Genomic DNA, 21,271 nt, shown 5'->3' on the forward strand with positions numbered 1-21,271 from the left:
AGTTAAAAAAAGCTAAAATTCATAAAATGCACAAAAAATGCTAAAATTTAAGTGCCTGGTTGACCATTAAATTAGCCATAAAATGGCCCAAAATGCAGGAAATGTTAATTAAGTGCTCAATTTTACAAGTTTCAGGGTGAGCATGCCCCGGGACCTCTCTAGAAGACCTGTTGGTATCACATTTTGGCATGTTGGCTCAAAAGTTATTGAGAACCCTGATTAATAACTGTTTTTTGAAAAAGTATAGTGACACAGTTTTTAGGCTACCATAAAGTGTTTAAAAGGTTGTTATTGTCAATTACTTTTACAAATAAGCTTTAATTGATGCATTTGTACAAATATTTTTATAACGTGTATAAGTTATCCTGTGCCTTAATCTTCATTATGTGAGCTTCATGGTGTCCCGCCACTCCTACCCACACAATTACCAACAACTGCAGGAATTTCTGGCTATTAAGTGATCTACAATACATGTACTTGCATATACTCGTATACTCATTTTTGTGGACATTTGTTGAGGTTGTGGACCACAGAGAGTAAACCGAGTAGTTATATTTTTTACAATCCATAAAGTCTTAGTGTGATGTTTGACATGATCTGAATAAACAATAACTGGCTTAAACAGTTGAAGTGCAAGATCCACTTCTTATTTGCATACACTTTCTTATAGGCTGATTGGTTAACCATAGGAATCACTTTAAGAATTTACTTATGGGACAGTGTAATGTACTTTTTCGTAACGAATTTTTACAAAATGGATCAGATCATGTTCACAAATCACAAGAACTGGTACAGGCAAAATAGTTTTGTTGCGTTAACTGCAAGATATTTACAATCTTGGGAAACAAATTGCACTGGGCAGAAGGTCTGGAGATCTTGCATTTAATTGCCGCCCTTTTGTCATTTTTGTTTGAAATGTTGGCCGGGCAAACAATCCCTTGGCATGTCTGGTTCAGTTTTGCTTTTTTAAGTTAAAAAAATGATACAGAAAATAAATGCCAATACCTGGTCTTGAAGAGGCCACTGTTGCTTTAGGTGGAAGGTCTGTCTGGGTTGTTATTGTTGTTTGTTCTGTTGTTGTGGTGGATACAGATTCCTTAGGTTTTAGTGGTGCTGGGAACCGAACATTCAAAGAATCGTCATCTTCTGAGTGAAGATTGTTCAGCTCGTTTTCATGGCTGTGTGTAGCCCCACCAGGTGTGTAGCTGTGGGAGTTATGAGCCTCTTTCGATATAGAGCTCATCCAGTAGTCATGGTGGTCAGCAAATACACAAACACTTGAGTCTCCGCATTGAAACAGATAGCAGTTGTGTTCTCCCTGCAATCAAAACAAAGTGTGATATATATATTATTCCAAATAATTGTAATCTGCGCAGATATTTGACAGTTTCTAATATGACACTCCCTTGGAATAAAATGCTGGATGGCTGAACAGGATGATCTGTGGCATGCTTTATCACAAGTGCTTACAACAGATGGATACGCCGTGCTGGAGAATCTGAAACTGAACACATAACAAGAGAGAGACAACACCACCAGAGACCACCAGAGATGGACAATCTTATACAGTGGAATCTGGAAGTGGAGTGGCATTTACGAGCTACAAGAGGTAAGACACTGGGAGATGAAGGCCGATCTCCAAAAGAAAATCGTATTCCCAGATGTTGTTTAAACAAACCTAGGCCCTGACATAGTCATCTGGTCTACAGTTCCAAAGAAGATGATACTCCTGGAACTGACTGTCCCTTGGGAAGAAAGAACTGATGAGGCAAATGAAAGGAAACTGTCAAAGTACCAATAACTGCCAGATATGTGAAGGGAGAGAGAGTAAACCACCTGGATTTTCCCCGTAGAAGGATTTAGGGGCTTCCCTGCACAATACGTGTGGAAAGGTCTAGGAGCTTTGGGCATCAAAGGCAGGGCAGGAAAAGCTCTGTATTGGTCCTTGGTAATGGTAAGGCAGCAGAGACTGCATCCAATTAAACAACATGGAAGCCATCACAGACAAACACTGCTGCCCCACCATTAAGAGGAAGTTCAGAGATAAGGGCAGTCTTCCCGAAACTCCGTCGGACCTACGGACAAGTCCAGGGCCCTCAATCTGTCAAATCCACGGCCGAAATTCGGCCGCATTCCCCCTCCTAAAAAGTATACTTTTTTCCCCTCTTTGGGGGAAAAATCCCCCCCAAATGTTTTTTTATTTTTTATAGATAGATGTCTCATGATTACTATATCTCAATTCTATTTTAATTTAATATTGTCAAACATACTAAATTATGAAATAAGCAATGAATATAGTGCAAACATGTACAAATGTAATAATTAGATAGTAAGTTAAAAATCCCCCAAAAAGGGAAACACCGCGAAAATTCCCCCTGCTATGGGTAGCGACCCGCTTCCCTTAAAATGGATTGAGGGCCCTGATGTCCGACACAAACAGTCAAGGGCCAATCGAAATTCTTAACTCGTCGGCCCAAAATGTCCGACACAAATATTTTCTGGTTTTCCCAAGAAATTAAAAGAAATTATAGAACATCAGCGAAATATGGCGGAATACGCACTTTGCTGATTTTGTGAAATACGAGATTTTGTGAAATTCGAATGTATTCGTATGTCAGTTAAACCCCTGTTGATTGGTTAAAAGTCGTATTGTAAAAAATCGGAAATTATCTGTCCCTGCTCGGTGAAAAATGTTCTAGAAATACATTTGGTTCCCTGCTTATTGTTGACTAGTAAATAAATGCATGCTTCAAGTCGGGATCGGTACATTTGACCATCATTAGATCGACTTTTTGTTTAAACAAAAGTGAAAGTTAGACAAAGCAACAGCTTGCAGTTATCAACGATATCGAGGAGCACGCACGGAGTTTAACGGGGATTTATAACCAGGTGATTTCGTTTTCATTTTCCTTCTTTTGAATTAAGTAAATTTGTAGTAAATATATAAATATACATAATGTGGATGTTTTTGAATGTCGCAAAGCCTGAAAATCCAAAATGGGTTGCAGATGCAAACGCCCGTGAGCTAGTGGAAAAAATACGAGGATAAGCACCTTCTCGTAAATTCGTAGAGTCTTGGAAGACAGGCAGACCATGAATTCGAACAAATTACTTTGTTACTCAAAACAATGTGATTAACTTAAGAATAGACTGACGCTATCGTTTCTTTCCAGAGCAAATGCCCCCAAGAAGCCTGAGCCTGGACACTCGCATAACGATGAAGAAGACTGGGAACAAGATGACAGTGGAAATGACATTAAGCTTTTAAATAGATACGATACAGATAGTGATTTTATTAGTGACTTTAATAATGAGGAAGTGGATGTTAACAAACTTTGTCTTTGTTACTTTACTTTGTTACTCAAAGTAATATGATAAACAATAAAATGATAAAGAAATATTTACGTATTTCTAATTATTTACATTTTTCTCAGTTTTGTTTGAATTTCACATAAGTACAGCCAAAGTGGAACAAACGTATTTCGCGATCCGCGGCGGCAAGGCGAAACGAGTCGATGCCGCGTCAGTCGTTGAAGCCGCGTCAGTATGCGGCGGCAAGTCGCATTTCGCCGCGAAACTTCGCATCTGTCCGCCGAGGCATGCCGCGGTCCGCGACATGATGCCGAGTCGATGCGATCATAAAATATTTTTTTTTAAATTATTAGTTACATGTAGTTAACAAATTTTGAAAGAACAATTATAATAATAATTAAAATCATAATAATTTATTGTGCGCGGATTGTATTAGCATATACATGTAAGCATAGTTAATGTGTCCAATTATTAAGTTTGTTTCCAGCCCGTAGCGTATGTATTTCACACATAAACAAGGTCACGTTATTATGTTTTCGCACATACAATGTACAAGTGGTCAAGGCTCCAGCATATGGTGGATTTATAAATTAATTGCATGTTGATTCCGCTATTATATTTTAGCTGAGAAAATTAGCAGTTTGAAGCCACATCAATAATCAAGACGGTGATGACGTATTTGTAGTTTTGTAAATTATCAGCTTATTACAACTATTAAATATGCGTATATAAACACGTTTTATTTTGTTCATATTATACAGTTTATATCGCTACTTATTACCCGATAATCCCGTATATTCCAGTTTTAAAGCAAATGCTGGTAAATATTTACGATACACAAACATTCTTGATATTTCCTTAAGTATCAAATACATTTGGGCATTTGTTACTATTTATAGAGATGATGAAATAACGTCTAATCGGGGCGTTTTTTTTCTCCACTGAACACGCGATTTACGCCTGACGTGATGTTCATGTATTTATACAACACAAAATACACCCAAACTTTCCAAACGACGTTCTACATGTCTGCATAATTTTCGCGCGCTTTTTATGAAACAAAGGATATTTAAGCACTGTTTATTTGACGCTAGAATTTGCCAAAGGACGCGTTAGCATTAAAATTCTGAAGTGTGTTTCGGATTACAAATATAATAATGATAATCGAACGAAACATAAACAGTTGCGCGTAATTAATTCTACGCTACACATACATGTATGTACATGTAGGTGGATATCTTTTCACTCGATCCGCCGCGTACGTATGCGGCGGATTTACTCCGCGAAAGTACGCGAGGTTAATACAGACTCGGCGTCGTTGCGCGGATCGATGCCGAGTGCCACGGCGATACGCCGCGTGAACACACGATTCGGCCGCCGCAGACTAATAATCTGGCCGTGGCGTAGCCGCGGATTATGTTTGTGCCGCTTTGGCTGTACTGTATGTTCTTTGGTCTGACAGAATAATCTAAGGTCTGACAGAAAATTCTGACCAGTCAGACCAAATGTCTGACTGAAGGCTGTTGAGTTCAGGAAGTCTGTAAGGGGCGGAACACCTGATGACTGAAGGGACCTAGGCTGAAGAAGTGTTACGCAGTAACCACTGTATCACTCAGCATTTATCACTAGTTGCAACGTATTAAACTGAAGCACACTGCTAGGGCTTTGCAATTTGACTTATTTGAGAACTATATCCATCAAAACATTGTGATAAATCAGTGAATAATAACTGAAAGTTCTATCAACCAATATACACAGACAGTGATAACTTTAAAAGCTCAATTCACCCAACAAACAATTTTTGACTGGACTTAATTTAGTAACAGCTAGAATTGTGAAATCAACATCTACTGAGAGTTTTATGGATGCACTATACGCAAACGTGGCAGATTTTCAAGGAATATATATATTAACTTCATGTGCAATCCCCTTTGAACAGAATCTAAACTTTGTCACTTCAAGATATACATTCAGATTAGTTATTTTTACCTTATCTTGGTAAACAGCAGTGTCACAATCTTCATGTTTACAGCAAAGTTCTGTGCATTCACTGGGGCAGCTAACATTAGAGACATCCTGTAAGAATTTGGCTCCCTTTGCTAATGACTCTTCCGTCTTTATGATTGTTTCATTTCTTGCAATGAAGTCACAATCTCCGTTAAGTCTTCCTGAGAGAAAACGACACTGGGAATGAACATCAGAGACTCTCGGCAAGTCGTTTTCTGGGAATCCAAATCGCTTCTCTAACTTAGCCATTACATCTGGATCATTCAAAAGGTTATATAAATAAGGTGAAATATGTTCTTTTCTTGATTCAGATATCGAAACAAGAAAAAATAAACACACAATACCGGAGTTCTTCATTTTTATTGATTTTCATGCATCTGTCAGCTTCTAACTTGTCAACTTCCGGAAAAAACGAATTTATATTGGACGAAAATGGTTTAGGCTATTAATCGATTTCTTGCCATTAATTTACAACGGCTTGTCAATACAGTTTATGACGTTTCATAATTAAAAAGGCTTTTCCTTCAAGGAAGAGACTTATAAATGTATTCTTAATATTACTAAGGATAACTAACGGATAAATTCTCTTTCTTCATACTAGCGCATTTAAGAAAAATATTTTAAAATATGTTTTCTTGTTTCCCCACTAAATCAATAATGACAAGAGGAAACTGCACCCGCGCGTTGTCTAGAAGTGACAAAGTGTCGTGAGTGAATGATTTAACATCGATTTTTATAAAATGTTCATAAACATGCACACAATTTCAAATTAATATCTGAAGGCGTATATGAGAAATTAAAATTATAGAAATATAATAGGAGCGCCTATGAGAGTAATTGCCTACCGTACCGGAGGTTCCAGCTGTGTTTAAAAGATGGTCAAAGACTCAAAGTACTGGTTTTATATAGGAAACGGATTCGAGGGCATCTCAGTATGCTCTTATGCAATCGAGCTAAACTGAAAAAAGTTTTGGAAGGCTTCTTGTTTTAACTGTAATCTAACGCAAAGACCATTTACAATACAAAGGTATTACACTTCTTTGTTTAACGCGATTGTGGTGTTGTCGACTCTATGATCTATTTAACTGGCTTGTTGATTTTATTTAGCGTTGTAATGTGTTTGTGTGCGAAAAACATATATGTTGTTCATAAAGGAAATCATGATGTTCTCGAACTTTTCAGTAGATGATTTTAGCAAGAACAAGCCTTTAAATAAACCGCTTATCGCGATTTACGTATTCTTTTTACCACTGGAACTCCCGCCCATCAATATTGTCTATATAAAAGGGAGCTAATTAAGTATCGACACTAGGCCTTATCTGTTATGCTCGAGCTGTATTAATTTTGCTTTTGTAAATAAAACAAGTTGGTAATAATCTGAAGTGTTTCATTACCAAGTCACAGCTATTTGATTTCAAAACTGTATTTTGAAGGTCGGATGGTACAGGTAAGCATAGTATTGACATGGTCTTACGTATCAGAAATGACTACCTAATACCATATCTAACTATTAAAGTTGCTTTAAGATGCTGCCGCATATTAAAATAAGAATTAAATGGAACAAGCGATGTGTTTGTGAAACACTATGCCCCAATATATTTGACCTTTGACCGTGAAGGATGTCCTTGACCTTTCACCACTCAAAATGTGCAGCTCCATGAGATACACATGCATGCCAAATATCAAGTTGCTATCTTCAATATTGCACAAGTGTGCATTAAATGAGCGATTTTGACACATATATTTGACCTTTGACCTTGAAGGATGACCCTGACCTTGACTTTAACCACTCAAAATGTGCAGCTCCATATGAGATACACATGCATGTCAAATATGAAGTTACTATCTTTAATATTGCAAAAGTGATGGCAAATGTTAAAGTTGGAACAAACAAACACACCAAAAGGCAGGACAAAAACAATATTTCCCCCACTATAGTGGTGGGGGACATAAAAATGACGCGTACTTTGTTCAGAACAATGAGAACGGCAATCATTAATTTAACGTCGACAGGCACCCATCCAACAAGGGAGAGAACTCGTGTAACCATTAAATATACGTTTTCGTCAAAAACAATTCTATTTGTAATGCAACCTACTTTGCCTAAACACCGTCTTTACCATTCTTCAATTAGCAGACAGCACTATTTACTAATTGTGTGTTATCGGCTGTTAATTATAAGCTCTGGATTGAAGATGTAAAGCGAACGAACATCAATTCAAGTGAGTTTCGACCTTAGAAGCGATTTTGAATCTGGAATTTATTTTTCCCCACAATTAACTCATTTTATGAGTATTAAAGTTATAGCGTTATTAAATAGGACGGGATTTAGCAACAACATAAAACTCCAATGTAAATAAATATTCTAACACCGCAGCCGTTGTCCCATATCGGAATTGAGAGTGCAAATAGGCATATGTTTAACGTAGTAGTGCAATGTTTATTGCGATTGATTCATAATTAAATTGTGCAATGCATAATTGAGTGACACATTATTGGTATAGTGTTAAAACTTCTGACGTTCTGTACAATAAAGGAAATATTTATAATTTATTATATATTAACAGGGGATACCGTCCCAATACCACAGTACAACCAATCTCCAAGAAAGTTGGATTCGCCAGTCTAATGTCTTACAGTGCAACCACCAGCTACCCAACCAGGGTAGAGGCCTACCAACCTCGGAGTCCCCAGCGGGCACACACACCGCCTACAGACACCACTTCCCCCAGGGGTGGGGATGGACAAATCTCACCCAGGAGCGTGAGTTTCGGGAATTCCAAACGTGAGGAGGAGAAGGACAAGCGTAAAAAATATTTAACTGCTCGCTATGGACAACATCAAATGATGCTGATCAGAAAAAGATTGGCAGTTGAAGACTGGTTGTATGAAAAATTAAGGGATATTTACAATTGTGTGGTAAGTCAGACTCTTAAATTATTATTATATTATTTAAGAGAGGTTATATATATTATGTTAGTGAAAAATTTATGAATAAGAAAAGGTATAACAATAAAATTGTATTAAATAATGTATTTTACTATTTATGAGAAAACATAGTGATATTTTATTTTCATTTTGGCTGTGTCCATTACTAGCTGCTTGAGATTTGTTTGTGTTGTTTTGCAATTCAGAGAAGTCAATATAGGCAGCATTAGTGCTCTTTTTGATTGAGTTTTGTTGATTGGAACCCCTCAATGCCATAGCTTGCAACTAGCAATCTTTTATAAACATCTGTAAACACTGAATCTTTAAACAATTAAACAGCCTCCACTTAACTGAAAGTTAACCACCATGTTTAATATACCTCAGAAGAATAAGATTATATAGTTGAAATTATTGTTACTATCATTTTGTGAAGAATACAGGGTTGAATTTCTTAGGAGTGGTAAATCTTATGGTATGGTAATGAAATAACTAGTATCAGAAATAGTATGTTACATGTCAGACTGAAGATGAATACACAATTGTTAATATCGATTGCTGAATTTCCTGTTTCAAACTTGAAGTAAACAATCCCCCAGTGCTGTTTTTACGAATAAACAATATGCCAAGAATGAATTAAAAACCAGGAAGACTTCTGAGTACATGTTCAATTGTACATGTATGTAAAAGGAATGTGGCATGTGTTAGCCATTAAAACTGCTGTAAATTGATATAAAAGGCTGGGAATCAGGGGTGGATTAAAGGATTGTGGTTGGGGGGGGATAGCTGTTGAACCTGATGATTACCATCCATGCAAAAACAGAACAACGCAAAATCTGTATAACAGAAAGAAATTGGCATTCGGTTACCTACAAAAAGATTGCAATCTTTAAAAAAAAAAAAAGCAATTCTGCAAATAGCTCATACTTGTCAGCTATTGTGTATGACATTAAGAATACCGCAACAATTTTTCTGCATAACCATAACTGAAATAAAGGGCAAACAAAATTCTAAAAAATTCTCAGCTAGAGTCTTATGCCATCTTGATGATTACCATCCATGCAAAAACAGAACAACGCAAAATCTGTATAACAGAAAGAAATTGGCATTAGGTTACCTACAAAAAGATTGCAATCTTTAAAAAAAAAAAAGCAATTCTGCAAATAGCTCATACTTGTCAGGTATTGTGTATGACATTAAGAATACCGCAACAATTTTTCTGCATAACCATAACTGAAATAAAGGGCAAACAAAATTCTAAAAATTCTCAGCTAGAGTCTTATGCCTTAAGTATTGTCAAATCAGGCCATCCCTAGAAAAATGTCTGTTTGTGATAACCAGTCTGACCTAACCAGATTGCCACTACCCAATTTTGTTTGAGGTCTGAATACAATTTGTTGGCCAAACTCACAAGTAAAACACTATCTTATTAACATTCATGATCAGTCTTTTCCAAACTCACTTTAAAACACTGTATTATGTGAATTGGGAATAAGACATCAAACTGGGAATGGACATCATTTTGGTGATTTTCTTAAACAAAACTATTCATTTCATGATCTACGTATATTTTTGTAATATATTATCTATAATTTAAGCTTAATAAGAAATTTTCCATGACTTTTTCATTAACAGTGATTGAATTTGTATCATTTAAAGTGTATTTTTAAACCGTGTCCATGCGCGGCATGGACACAGTTTCATTTCATGAGGATTTTTTTTTTTAATTAATAAAAAATCCAGTTTTGAAGTAAAATCATTTTAAATGATGCGATTATATATGCAAGTATATGTTTTAATTATAACTTGTAAAACTAGATAAATGCAACATATAAAACATCATATTATGCACTTTTGATAAAACACAATTTATTCCCAAATTGATGTCTTATTCCCAATTCACATAATACAGTGTTTTAACCATCTGTCAAGCAAAGTGTGATGTACGGGTAACAATAATTAATAGATGTTTTATTATTACTTATTTTCTTATATTTTCTTAATTTCTTATAAATATCAATATGTTTAAAATTTCCAATAATTATTAAATGCCCTGTAAGATAATATATACAATGCTTGTTTTCTTAATTTCTTGTATGTATCAATTTGTTTTAAATTTCAGATAAAGATAGATTAATGTAGATGTATATCGTATGATGGACAATTTAATATCAATATTTCTTAGCTCGAGGATGAAATGTCAAATTGATGTACTCCCTGTAAGATGATTTTGTGCATTTCCTTTAAAATTAGACCACAAGTACGCATATTACATGTACTGGGATGAGCAAGCAAATACATGTAGTGATTGAATATTTTACATTGCAACGCAGTATACATGCATATTACTTGGATGAGCAAGCAAACAGTCATTGAATATTTTAAATTGCATGCCTGTCAAATTATGAGTATTTAAGTTGAGTGAAATCATGCACAAAAACACACTTGCGACTAGGTTTTTAGAGAAGCCAGTACACACTATACAAGCAGGGATGTCACAGTGATATACTTTGTAATTTTCACGGGCAAAGCCCGTTAACGGTTTCGCTAGTATTTTGTTCATTATAATATTACTGGACTTTGGAAAGTATTTGTGTTGAGATTTAAGCAGCAAAATAAATATCAATAAAAACTTTGTCTCTGTGTTGGCATTCAGGGGTTTTTCAGCACTGTCTGCGCCTCCGGAAAACAGAGGCGTTCCCAAAGCAAACGGACCCGATCCCAAACCGAAATTATAAAAAAACATCCCAATTTTTTTTTTTTTTTTTTTTTTTTTTTTTTTTTCGAAAGAAGTGTCTTATGACTTATGATTATTAGATTATAAATGTCCAGCTGATGTGTATCATACCAACAAGCACTGCTGTGGTTGAGCAAGGATTCAGCACCATTAATCTGCTGTGCTCCCCATTACCCAGCACATTCACACAAACCAAACTTACTCATCTTATGCTTACCTGCATTGAAGGTCTAAATCTGAATGACAAAACAGTGGAAGAGCTGTGTGATGCTTTCAAAAACAGAAAGCAGAGAAAAAATTTGCTGTAACTTGTGTGACTAAGCAGTGTTTGTTTTGGTAAAATATATCTGCTATAAGTTTTTGACTGTACAGTTCTTATCTCCGAGTGTAACTGTAACTGAAAAACAAAATTGCAGTACTTGAATAAATGTTGATCATGCCCAATATTGCATGTGTTTATATAAAGAAGACAAAATAACAAATAAAAACAAATTTATTTGTTAAACCACTGACTTATTTAAGCATGATAAATTCACAATGTTTTCCCAAAATAAGCCGTTTCATCGAAGCAAAAATTGCCAAAATGGACAATTTCGTCGATACAAAATTCCCAATTTTGTCAGACTCCTTTTCCCAAAATAGGCAGAAAAACCCCTGGCATCTTTGTTCAATTGAATAACGCTACTGTATTTTTCCTTTCAATTATTATCGCCACTAAAATTGTAAGGATGGGTCCTGTTATATAAACAAGAATTGGTTCCATAAATCACAGTATTTTACTGATATCAATGAATATATGATTCTACTTGTATATGTATAATTTTTTTTAATTAAATGCCCCTACATAGCCTACCACATGCCCTGCTAGGTGTTGCGTTATCCCAAACTATTTTTTAAGGAATGCCTTAATAGATGGACAATTTATTGAATAATCCTTTCTGAGCTCATATTTTATGCTATTTGATCACAGAGTGGAAATTAATTTCAAAACTGTTCATCTCTATTGAAGCATGCAACATGCATTTATGATGAATCAGACTTGGAGTGTGTGTTTTTTCAAATTGAATATGTTTTTTGATGCTTTTTATTGAAAAGAAATTTGTACTCCACTTTTATTTTGCCTCACACGAAAGTAAGGTAAACAAGAGCAGATTTTTACTTTATTATAATTTGGCTTGCAGTGTTGTTATTTCATTCAAAATCAGGTCTGGTAATCGGCCCCATTCACAATAAAAAAAAGTATATAATTTTTCCAAATGGGAACTAAAAATTCCCAATGGAAGATTTGAAAGAAGATTTTTTTTTTAGATCACAATATTTTGTTCATGTCCCATCATATTATAAGTTCAACCTAATAGTAAATATAATACTGAAAACACCAATATTATCAATTTTGAAGCATTTTTTTAGCAAAACAATAGCAACACTAATTTTCGAATTTTAGTCAAAACACCGCAAATTTTCCCAATCCAAAGGGAGTCTCTGCCCCATTCCAAAAATGATGAAAAAAAACACTGGCTTGATGTTTATTGACAAAACCGATTTATCTAAGAACGTATTCTTGTAGTGATTAACTAATATTGTATTTGTTTTCGTTTTAAATATATTGTACATGACTATGTTGTTTCCTCATTAGTTGGTAAAGGAATTACTGAAAATAATTTACACTCTAATAGTATATCTTAACCAGCAATCAGTTTGGATATGCCTACATGTAAACAACTTAATGATTATTGGAAAAGAGCTATCATGTACATGTAATACACTTAGTCTAGAGCATTGATTCATTACTGGTACTTCACTGTTCAAACAGATCCACATGAGGTTTTACAAATGTTACAATTTAAGTACAATTTAGTAAATAAATCAATCTTTGTTACATGCAATGTTACATTATGGTTTCAATGTACCATATATAGCATGCTGACTGTTAAAGGTTAGTAATGGATTGGCCATTGTTCATTGTTATACACAACTATCTGTAATCCTTTCAAATCGGCTTTAGATGGCAACAGATGTGTGACACTATCCGGTTATCACATATTGCCATAAGAGGTTTCATTGTGCTATTGAATTCGTCAAATATTCAATAAGAAAGCATAAGACCGTGAATGTCTTGACATGGGATAACATTTGATTAGAATTTGTGGATTTTTGCTTATGTTATTTATAAATATTTCCATAAAAGGATACCATCAAAACTTGAATGAATTATCTTTAAAGCCAGGTCCTAGGTCTATATACTTGCCAATTTGAATAATTTCACTCTCATTTTATAAAGGCCACATTCTGGGAAAATGGGGTTAAAGTGTGGACTCCCAGATGAGACTGTGCAGTCCACACTGGCTTATAATAAACAACATTTTCCACCTTTCTTAAAAAAAAAACATAAAAGGGGAAAGTGTCATGCTTGATAAGCCTTTTGTGGATTGCACAGGCTAACCTGTGAAAACACTTGATACACATGAATTAAGCCTTGTTTTCCCACAAGTGGTATGTGATGGATACACAAATCTATAAAGGTTTTGTTTCATGATTAAAAAAGGGTCCGACTATAGTTTCTTTGAGTACCTCACCATGAATGTACTTGTTGTATCTCCATCTTTTGTATCTTTTAATGGATCTTGTGGACATTTGAGGCTTCTAAGGTGTTTCCCACAAACATGCAAAACCTTTTGTGATTTAAAAGACTTCTTGATATTTTTCAGTACCATAATAAGACATTTCTTATAGAGGCTTCGAATAATGTGTGATCTCCTGAAATTTGCATTGTTAATTTTGGAAGTAAGATTAAATGGAAAAACATCAATAAATAATACAATTTTGAATAACAAATATAAGAAAATCCTTGAATTTAGAGTTTTTCAATCTCAATACTCTTTGCTTTCTAGTTTAAATTTCATATTTTTATATTTGTTTATTTATTTTTATTTTATTATATTTTTTTCAAACTGGTAATCAAATGTGATTTAAGTACTGTCCTAGAGCAACTAGCAAATCTCTTTACTATTTGAACTGCCTTAATATGCTTTATCTTATTTGCAACGAGTGTGATTTTTGAAATGTTACATGTACACTTGTAACTTACTTTATAATTAAATAGCTAACATTTGTACTTGTATTTGTGAAATAGTCTAAATATTCAAATATAATAATGTGCACTTTTGACCATATTCTAAGTTCTTCTGAAGGTCATTTTTAGAAAGTTGTGAAATATATACCAGACAGTGCAATCTATCTGTAAATAAAATGCTGTGCAAAGGTTCAGATTCATTAAATCACTGAACTGCACAAAACAGACTTTTTTTATGTTCCCAATGCTCTTTCATATAAATGTGCCATTTAAACTTATCTTGTAGATAAAAATGTAAGCATTGGCCCGAAATGCAGATAATATTTTTAAGATTATCAGACAACACCACAGAATATCTGATAAAAAATCTAGCAGGTTGTGCAAATATCAGCATGAAATAAAGATTTGCAAGATAAGATTTTGTTATGTTCAACAAATGTGTGCTTCAGTTTGAAATGCATGTGCATGTACATGTAAGATTCGGTCTTCTTTAAGAGCAATCAAGATGGAATCTTATGACATTTAAATCTAACCTCAAATATGGGCTGGCTTATGTATTTGTGTTTCAGGGCTGGAGATTTTAAATCAATGAAAAGTTATTTCTTTGTTTATGTTTGGAAAAGCTTTAAAATCTTGTTTCCGCTGAAAGGGCAAAAGATTTCGAAACTTGGCTATTAAGTTTGCCAATAAATACTTGAAAGCAATGAAAGATATGGATTGTAAAGAGGTCTTGCAGAGCAAATAGGCCTAGATTTTATGTAAATAAATGTTTCTGATGACTTCTTCATTGAATAAAGAAACAGTTTGAACAGGGCTTTTGTACTGTCTTCATTCAAGGATTCCAAAGTAGGAATATTTGTGTGGTTTCATTAGATTTGTGTAGATACGAAGGTTTTCTTCTCTGAAGCATTTACTTCACTTTCACCCTTTCATGACAAGGGGCACGTTAAAAATTACACAATAATTTTCATTGAAATGCACATATGTATTTTGCTTTTGAAAAATAGTGTTATTCAGTGAAAAATATGGGTCCAATTTAATCACCTTTTGATCTTTATTGTATAGGATGTTAGAAGCTCTTTTGGTTTAAAAGTTGTTTCATGGATTTTTTTAAAAAGAAGCGACTGAGTCTTCTGAGAAAGTTCTGTATGTGACATCCAATTATTATGAAGTTGTTAACAAGCAGAACTGTATAATTTTGCATACAAGATTGTATTGTTATTATGATACTAGAAGTGGTAACCACTTGTTTCCAACAGCTTCCTTGGCATTTGATCAGGAAGAAGTCTGCACTGTCAAAACCAGCTTGAATAATGTAATTAATCCACTGCTGCCAAACATTCCCATCGATGCCAAAATGTGTAGTCTTTTCTTGGGTAAAAACTATGTTCTAAATAATAGAATGTAAATAAATAAAAGAGTGCATAGTCCATGTGTGCACTGTGTCGTTCCAGATTAGTGTGTGAAGTCCGCAAAGGCTAATCAGGAATGCCACTATTGCTTATATTAGTTATTCATGTAGAAAGACAATCTTTCATAGAAAAATTCCATTAAAGTGCCCCTGATTAGTCTTTGCGGACTGCACAGGTGAAGAAAGGACGATAATTTGCCTGATTTGCATGCATGAAGTCCAGATTTCACACAAGTTATATGTGAACTTGAGATGCTAATATATCTTAACTTTTGAAGACATACTTCAATATTTATATTTCTATCCTTTTGCGAACAATGTTAATATTATCCAACACACTTTTAAGGTACTCAATGTAAGATCATTTGATTATATGTCTTGATTCTACCAGTACAAATGTAGGCGTATATATGTGATTGCATATTTATATAATGTTAAATCTACCTAACCCAAATATGTGATGAAGCCAATGTCTCAAGCCATGAAAATGTGCAGTTATTGTCAAGTATAGAGTCTGGCTTCACAGACATATATTGTTGTTTGTCAACGCAAGAGAGCTTTATTCCATATAGTGGGTGATATTAAGTTGAGCTCATATTGTTTGCAAGTGTATCATGTGACCTCAATCCCCCAGCCTGTGAATCTGGCATGGAATATTGCATTATTAATGTCTGAAACACATGTCATATTCCTAAAATACACACAGAATTTGAACATTCATCCAACAACAAACGCTTGAAAACGTTTAATGTTATGCTGCTTCGCAACATATTTAATAGACTTTAAATTACAAAAATGGATTCCACTTTGTGTTTTAAAAATGTTTAGAAAATTATGATTTATAGGCTTTCAGAAAATGTTGCACTATTTCTGGTCTGTACAATAGCATTGACAATCACAAACAAAATAGGAACCATATTGTAATGATCATGAGCTTATTCCTGTCACATAATACGTGATTTATTATAAATTCAGGAGACCCCAATTGTACTCTTTAGAAGTTGCTATCTAATCTATGAAGGCATATTGTATTTGTGGGCTAGTTGGGAGAACCAATATGTTCTGATAAGCAGATTTATATCAGAGCTTTGATATAATTAAAGTTGGCATTTCATGGCAGGATGTAATTTAATGTGAGCATTTAGTAAATGGGAGCAGAAAAAGATGCAGATTGTGTAGCACAGTATTATCAAAGCGCTGAAGGCACTGAAGTTGTTCGCTGTTGTAGTTCTTGATTAGCTTGTGTGCATTGCACAGGCTAATCAGTGTGCACAGGCTAAAATCTTATTTGACATGCATTAAGCTCCGTTTTCCCAGAAAGCAGCCAATATCAGGGTTTTTTCTCCACTTTTTGGGAAGATAGCCCATGGCTTTGGAATTGGGAATTTTATCGGCATTTTCATGAAATTGGGAAAATAAATTCATTAGCCTTTTTTTTCACACAACAAGTCCACTGATTAGGGAAATACTAAATTTGATATAACTTTTTATAATCATTCAAATTAAAAGCACAAAATCATATAATATTTTGTTAGATGTAATTGAAATGAAATTGAGGTAAAATACGCATTAGACACTTCTTTCTTTTTCTTTTTTTGGAAATTGGGAATTTTTTGCCAAATTTTGGGAAAAAAGTATACTTTTTGGGATTGGGAACATAGCCTAATTTTGGCTATAAAATCGGGCCAAAAAAACCCTGAATATGTACAGATTTCAATGATAAACACTAGATTGGCCAATGTCGTCTTACAAGCTGGTATATACACTCACTGCTAGAGCAGAATCATTTGTCGTCTGCTGCAGACAGGCAGCGGTAATCGTCCCTAGCAGAGTGAGTTGCGGTTCTTACTGTTTCTAAGGCTTCTAAGCACATACTGATTTGCAAAATATGCTCTGTAAATTTAGTCAGCCGCTAACGCAACCAACTAAAAATGAGCATTATGTCTGAAATGAATGTGTGATCACCCATTCTTATGGGTACATATAACTGAAATTCACGTACAAACTCCAAGGGAGCCATTATGGCCTTGACTCAAACCAAATGTATAAAAATAAATACGTACAAAATAACACAGGTTTTGTACTAAGATGCAACCAGACTACAAGACTCAATTCAACCAATGCCAATGCATGTTTCCTTTGAACTTAGTTTCCATTTGTTTTGAATAAGATTGGGCAGAAGGATGTTAATGAATGTATCCCTATATAAGTGGTTGCACACAGACCGCAGAACTGGGTTGCAGGTTTGAATCCCTTCTAATCATTAATCTACTAACTTGCTTTTTGCATAATGAGATGTTAAAGAGAGGTTAAGTTTCACCAGGTGCTTTAAATGGGACCGGTGTTTATCACTTGGACGGGGTGTCTCCTGCAATAAGGCAGAGCCTCAGTATTTATATAAACATTTCCAAAGAAGTCACGGTAAGGCTGCTTCTCTTTGCTTTCTTGGCATTTGAATGCTGTCTTCATGCCTCTCAACGACCCCACAGCTTCCTTGCAATTCTACCAGTCTTTATGGGTTCTGGTAAGGACGCCAGCCCCTTGTGACAGAGATTAAAAAATATGTAAACATGAAACTAATGGACCTTGGTCATAAGATTTGAAGCTCAGTGTCCTAGTCATCAAGTCAACAATTCTCCAACAAGCAAATGCCTTCTTAGAGGATAATTATCAGACTTAATAGGATGCCTTGCAGCACACCCCAGAGTCACTGATTGGGTTTAATGATCACCATTTGATGGATGCTGCACTGGTTTATTACCTGGTTTATGACAATTTCATTCTAGCACACAGCTGTAAATGAAGCCTTGATCAAAGAGCTGGTAGTTAAAGACCTGGCCACTTGAAAACCAGGCTGAGGAGGCAAGGCTGGGGAGGCAAAATCAATGTCCTTGAAATGAAAGGCCACAATATATTCTACATGACCAACAACATAGTGTCCCAATTAATGACAAATTAAGATCAAACTCCAACTTATTTCGATTATGAAGGAATTTGTAGGCAAATTTTACTTCATAAGTTTTTTATGATTGAGTTCAATTCATGTAAGTTAAGTTAGAAAGGTGAAAAAAAGAGGAGAATGATAATGTTTTTGTAGGGAAAAAAGATTTGATTATGATAACACATCAACCACACATCTTTTAGGGTTGAGTTTTATTCCACAGATTTCCTGGGATCTGATTGACCCTGAGGTAATTTCTGAGATTTGTGTAAGTTGGTTTTAGTTACAGGAAAGAGTCGTTGGACCTTTTCTATGGCATTTATCATAAGCGGCCCAGAAAATCAGATTCTGATAACAAGTAAATGCATGTTTCACTCACAAAGACTAATAATAATGATCGCCATTCACTTTCTGCCACATTTATAACTGCCTTTCGACTACACCTGTAAACATTTATTTTGGGTCAAGAACAATTTGTTCTGTTACAATAATATTTATAATACACCACTTTAAAAGCACACATTTCAATGTTGCTGTTAATTTAGGGGAAATTAAGGAAAATTACACCAGGTGTTGGAGTGTAACAGTAAGGAGAATAGCAGTCAATTGGGTTTTTAAATTCTATGGCAATATAAGTTTAAAACATTATTCTTTTTGGTTGTTGTTGACACACTGAAAACAAACTTGACAGCAGGAATTAAACAAATACTTAAAAATAGATTTTTCCTTGGGCAATCATGTTGAAAGCAGCTGGTTTGATCTATTTGCACACCACCTTCAGGACATGACTTACTGTGTCAATATTACTCCACTCAATCAGTATTGTTTCTGGGCTGGAGGAAATATTGATGTTTGAACAGCTTGTGGTAGGAACCTTCATAACATTGATGAAAATAAGTGTGTTTCCTACTGTTTACATTAATTTTGTAAACATTATTGGAGGCCATAGTAAAGTTGTATTTCCCTATTTTCGACCCGGCAGGCAACCAGGCAGGCAACCCTGCAGACGTATTTATGCACTTTAAGTATTTGACTGGCCAGCTAAATAAGGGAAAACAGCTGCTTTTTTTAAAATCATATATGTTAAGCTCAACAAATGTGAATAATTTATGCCCCCTTCGAAGAAGAGGGGGTATATTGTTTTGCACATGTCGGTCCGTCGATCGGTCGGTCCATCGATCTGTCCACCAGATGGTTTCCGGATGATAACTCAAGAACGCTTAGGCCTAGGATCATGAAACTTCATAGGTACATTGATCATGACTGGCAGATGACCCCTATTGATTTTCACGTCACTAGGTCAAAGGTCAAGGTCACAGTGACTCGAAATAGTAAAATGGTTTCCGGATGATAACTCAAGAATGCTTGGGCCTAGGATCATGAAACTTCATAGGTACATTGATCATGACTGGCAGATGACTCCTATTGATTTTCAGGTCACAAGGTCAAAGGTCAAGGTCCTAGTGACTCGAAACAGTAAAATGGTTTCGGGATGATAACTCAAGAATGCTTGGGCCTAGGATCATGAAACTTCATAGGAACATTGATCATGACTGGCAGATGATCCCTATTGATTTTCAGGTCACTAGGTCAAAGGTCAAGGTAACAGTGACTCAAAAAAGTAAAATGGTTTCCAGATGATAACTCAAGAATGCTTATGCCTTGGATCATGAAACTTCATATGTACATTGATCATGACTGGCAGATGACCCCTATTGATTTTCAGGTCACTAGGTCAAAGGTCAAGGTCACAGTGACTCAAAATAGTAAAATGGTTTCCGGATGATAACTCAAGAATGCTTACGCCTAGGATCATGAAACTTCATAGGTACATTGATCATGACTGGCAGATGACCCCTATGGATTTTCAGGTCACTAGGTCAAAGGTCAAGGTCGCAGTGACTCGAAAAAGTAAAATGGTTTCGGAATGATAACTCAAAAATGCTTAGGCCTAGGATCATGAAACTTCATAGGTACATTGATCATGACTGGCAGATGAATCCTAAAAATTTTCAGGTCACTAGGTCAGAGGTCAAGGTCACATTGACTCAAAACAGTAAAATGATTTCCGGATGATAACTCAGGAATGCTTAGGCCTAGGATCAAGAAACTTCATAGGTACATTGATCATTACTGGCAGATGACTAATATTGATTTTCAGGTCACTAGTTCAAAGGTCAAGGTCACAGTGACTCAAAACAGTTAAATGGTTTCTGGATGATAACTCAAGAATGCTTAGGCCCACACAAGAATGCGAAGGCCTAGGATCATGAAACTTCATAGGAACATTGATCATGACTGGCAGATGACCCCTATTGATTTTCAGGTCACTAGGTCAAAGGTCAAGGTCACAGTGACTCAAAACAGAAAAATGGTTTCTGGATGATAACTCAAGAATGCTTACGCCTAGGATCATGAAACTTCATAGGTACATTGATCATGACTGGCAGATGACCCCTATTCATTTTCAGATCACTAGGTCAAAGGTCAAGGTCACAGTGACTCGAAATAGTAAAATGGTTTCTGGATGATAACTCAAGAATGCTAAGGCCTAGGATCATGAAATCTCATAGGTACATTGATCATGACTGGCAGATGACCCCTATGGATTTTCAGGTCACTAGGTCAATGGTCAAGGTCACAGTGACTCAAAACAGTAAAATGGTTTCGGGATGATAACTCAAGAATGCTTAGGCCTAGGATCATGAAACTTCATAGGTACATTGATCATGACTGGCAGATGACTCCTAAAAAAATTCAGGTCACAAGGTCAAAGGTCAAGGTCACAGTGACTCGAAACAGTAAAATGATTTCCTGATGATAACTCAATAATAATTAGGCCTAGGATCATGAAACTTCATAGGG

At 35.3% G+C, this 21,271-nt stretch overlaps 2 protein-coding genes across 5 annotated transcripts in view; one reads left to right on the forward strand and one right to left on the reverse strand.

Annotated features, from left to right (window-relative positions):
- LOC127874779 (low-density lipoprotein receptor-related protein 11-like) overlaps positions 1–5,710 on the reverse strand; it is a 179,220-nt gene extending 173,510 nt beyond the window's left edge. Inside the window, exons 1-2 of the mRNA XM_052419395.1 lie at positions 5,302–5,710; positions 1,006–1,318 (exon numbers count right to left, since the gene is read on the reverse strand). Of these exons, the coding sequence (XP_052275355.1) occupies positions 1,006–1,318; positions 5,302–5,676 (688 nt within the window). The 5' untranslated portion in view covers positions 5,677–5,710. The remainder of the gene's footprint in view (positions 1–1,005; positions 1,319–5,301) is intronic.
- LOC127874788 (uncharacterized) overlaps positions 1–21,271 on the forward strand; it is a 212,690-nt gene that overhangs the window by 152,837 nt on the left and 38,582 nt on the right. For 2 of the 4 annotated variants that reach the window (XM_052419419.1, XM_052419417.1), the window contains exon 2: positions 7,887–8,238. The exons of the other annotated variants lie outside the window; for them this stretch is intronic. In XM_052419419.1, the coding sequence (XP_052275379.1) occupies positions 7,887–8,238 (352 nt within the window). The remainder of the gene's footprint in view (positions 1–7,886; positions 8,239–21,271) is intronic. 4 annotated transcript variants of the gene reach the window in all.

Source organism: Dreissena polymorpha, chromosome 3 (assembly GCF_020536995.1).
Source record: "Dreissena polymorpha isolate Duluth1 chromosome 3, UMN_Dpol_1.0, whole genome shotgun sequence".
Lineage (NCBI taxonomy): Eukaryota > Metazoa > Mollusca > Bivalvia > Myida > Dreissenidae > Dreissena > Dreissena polymorpha.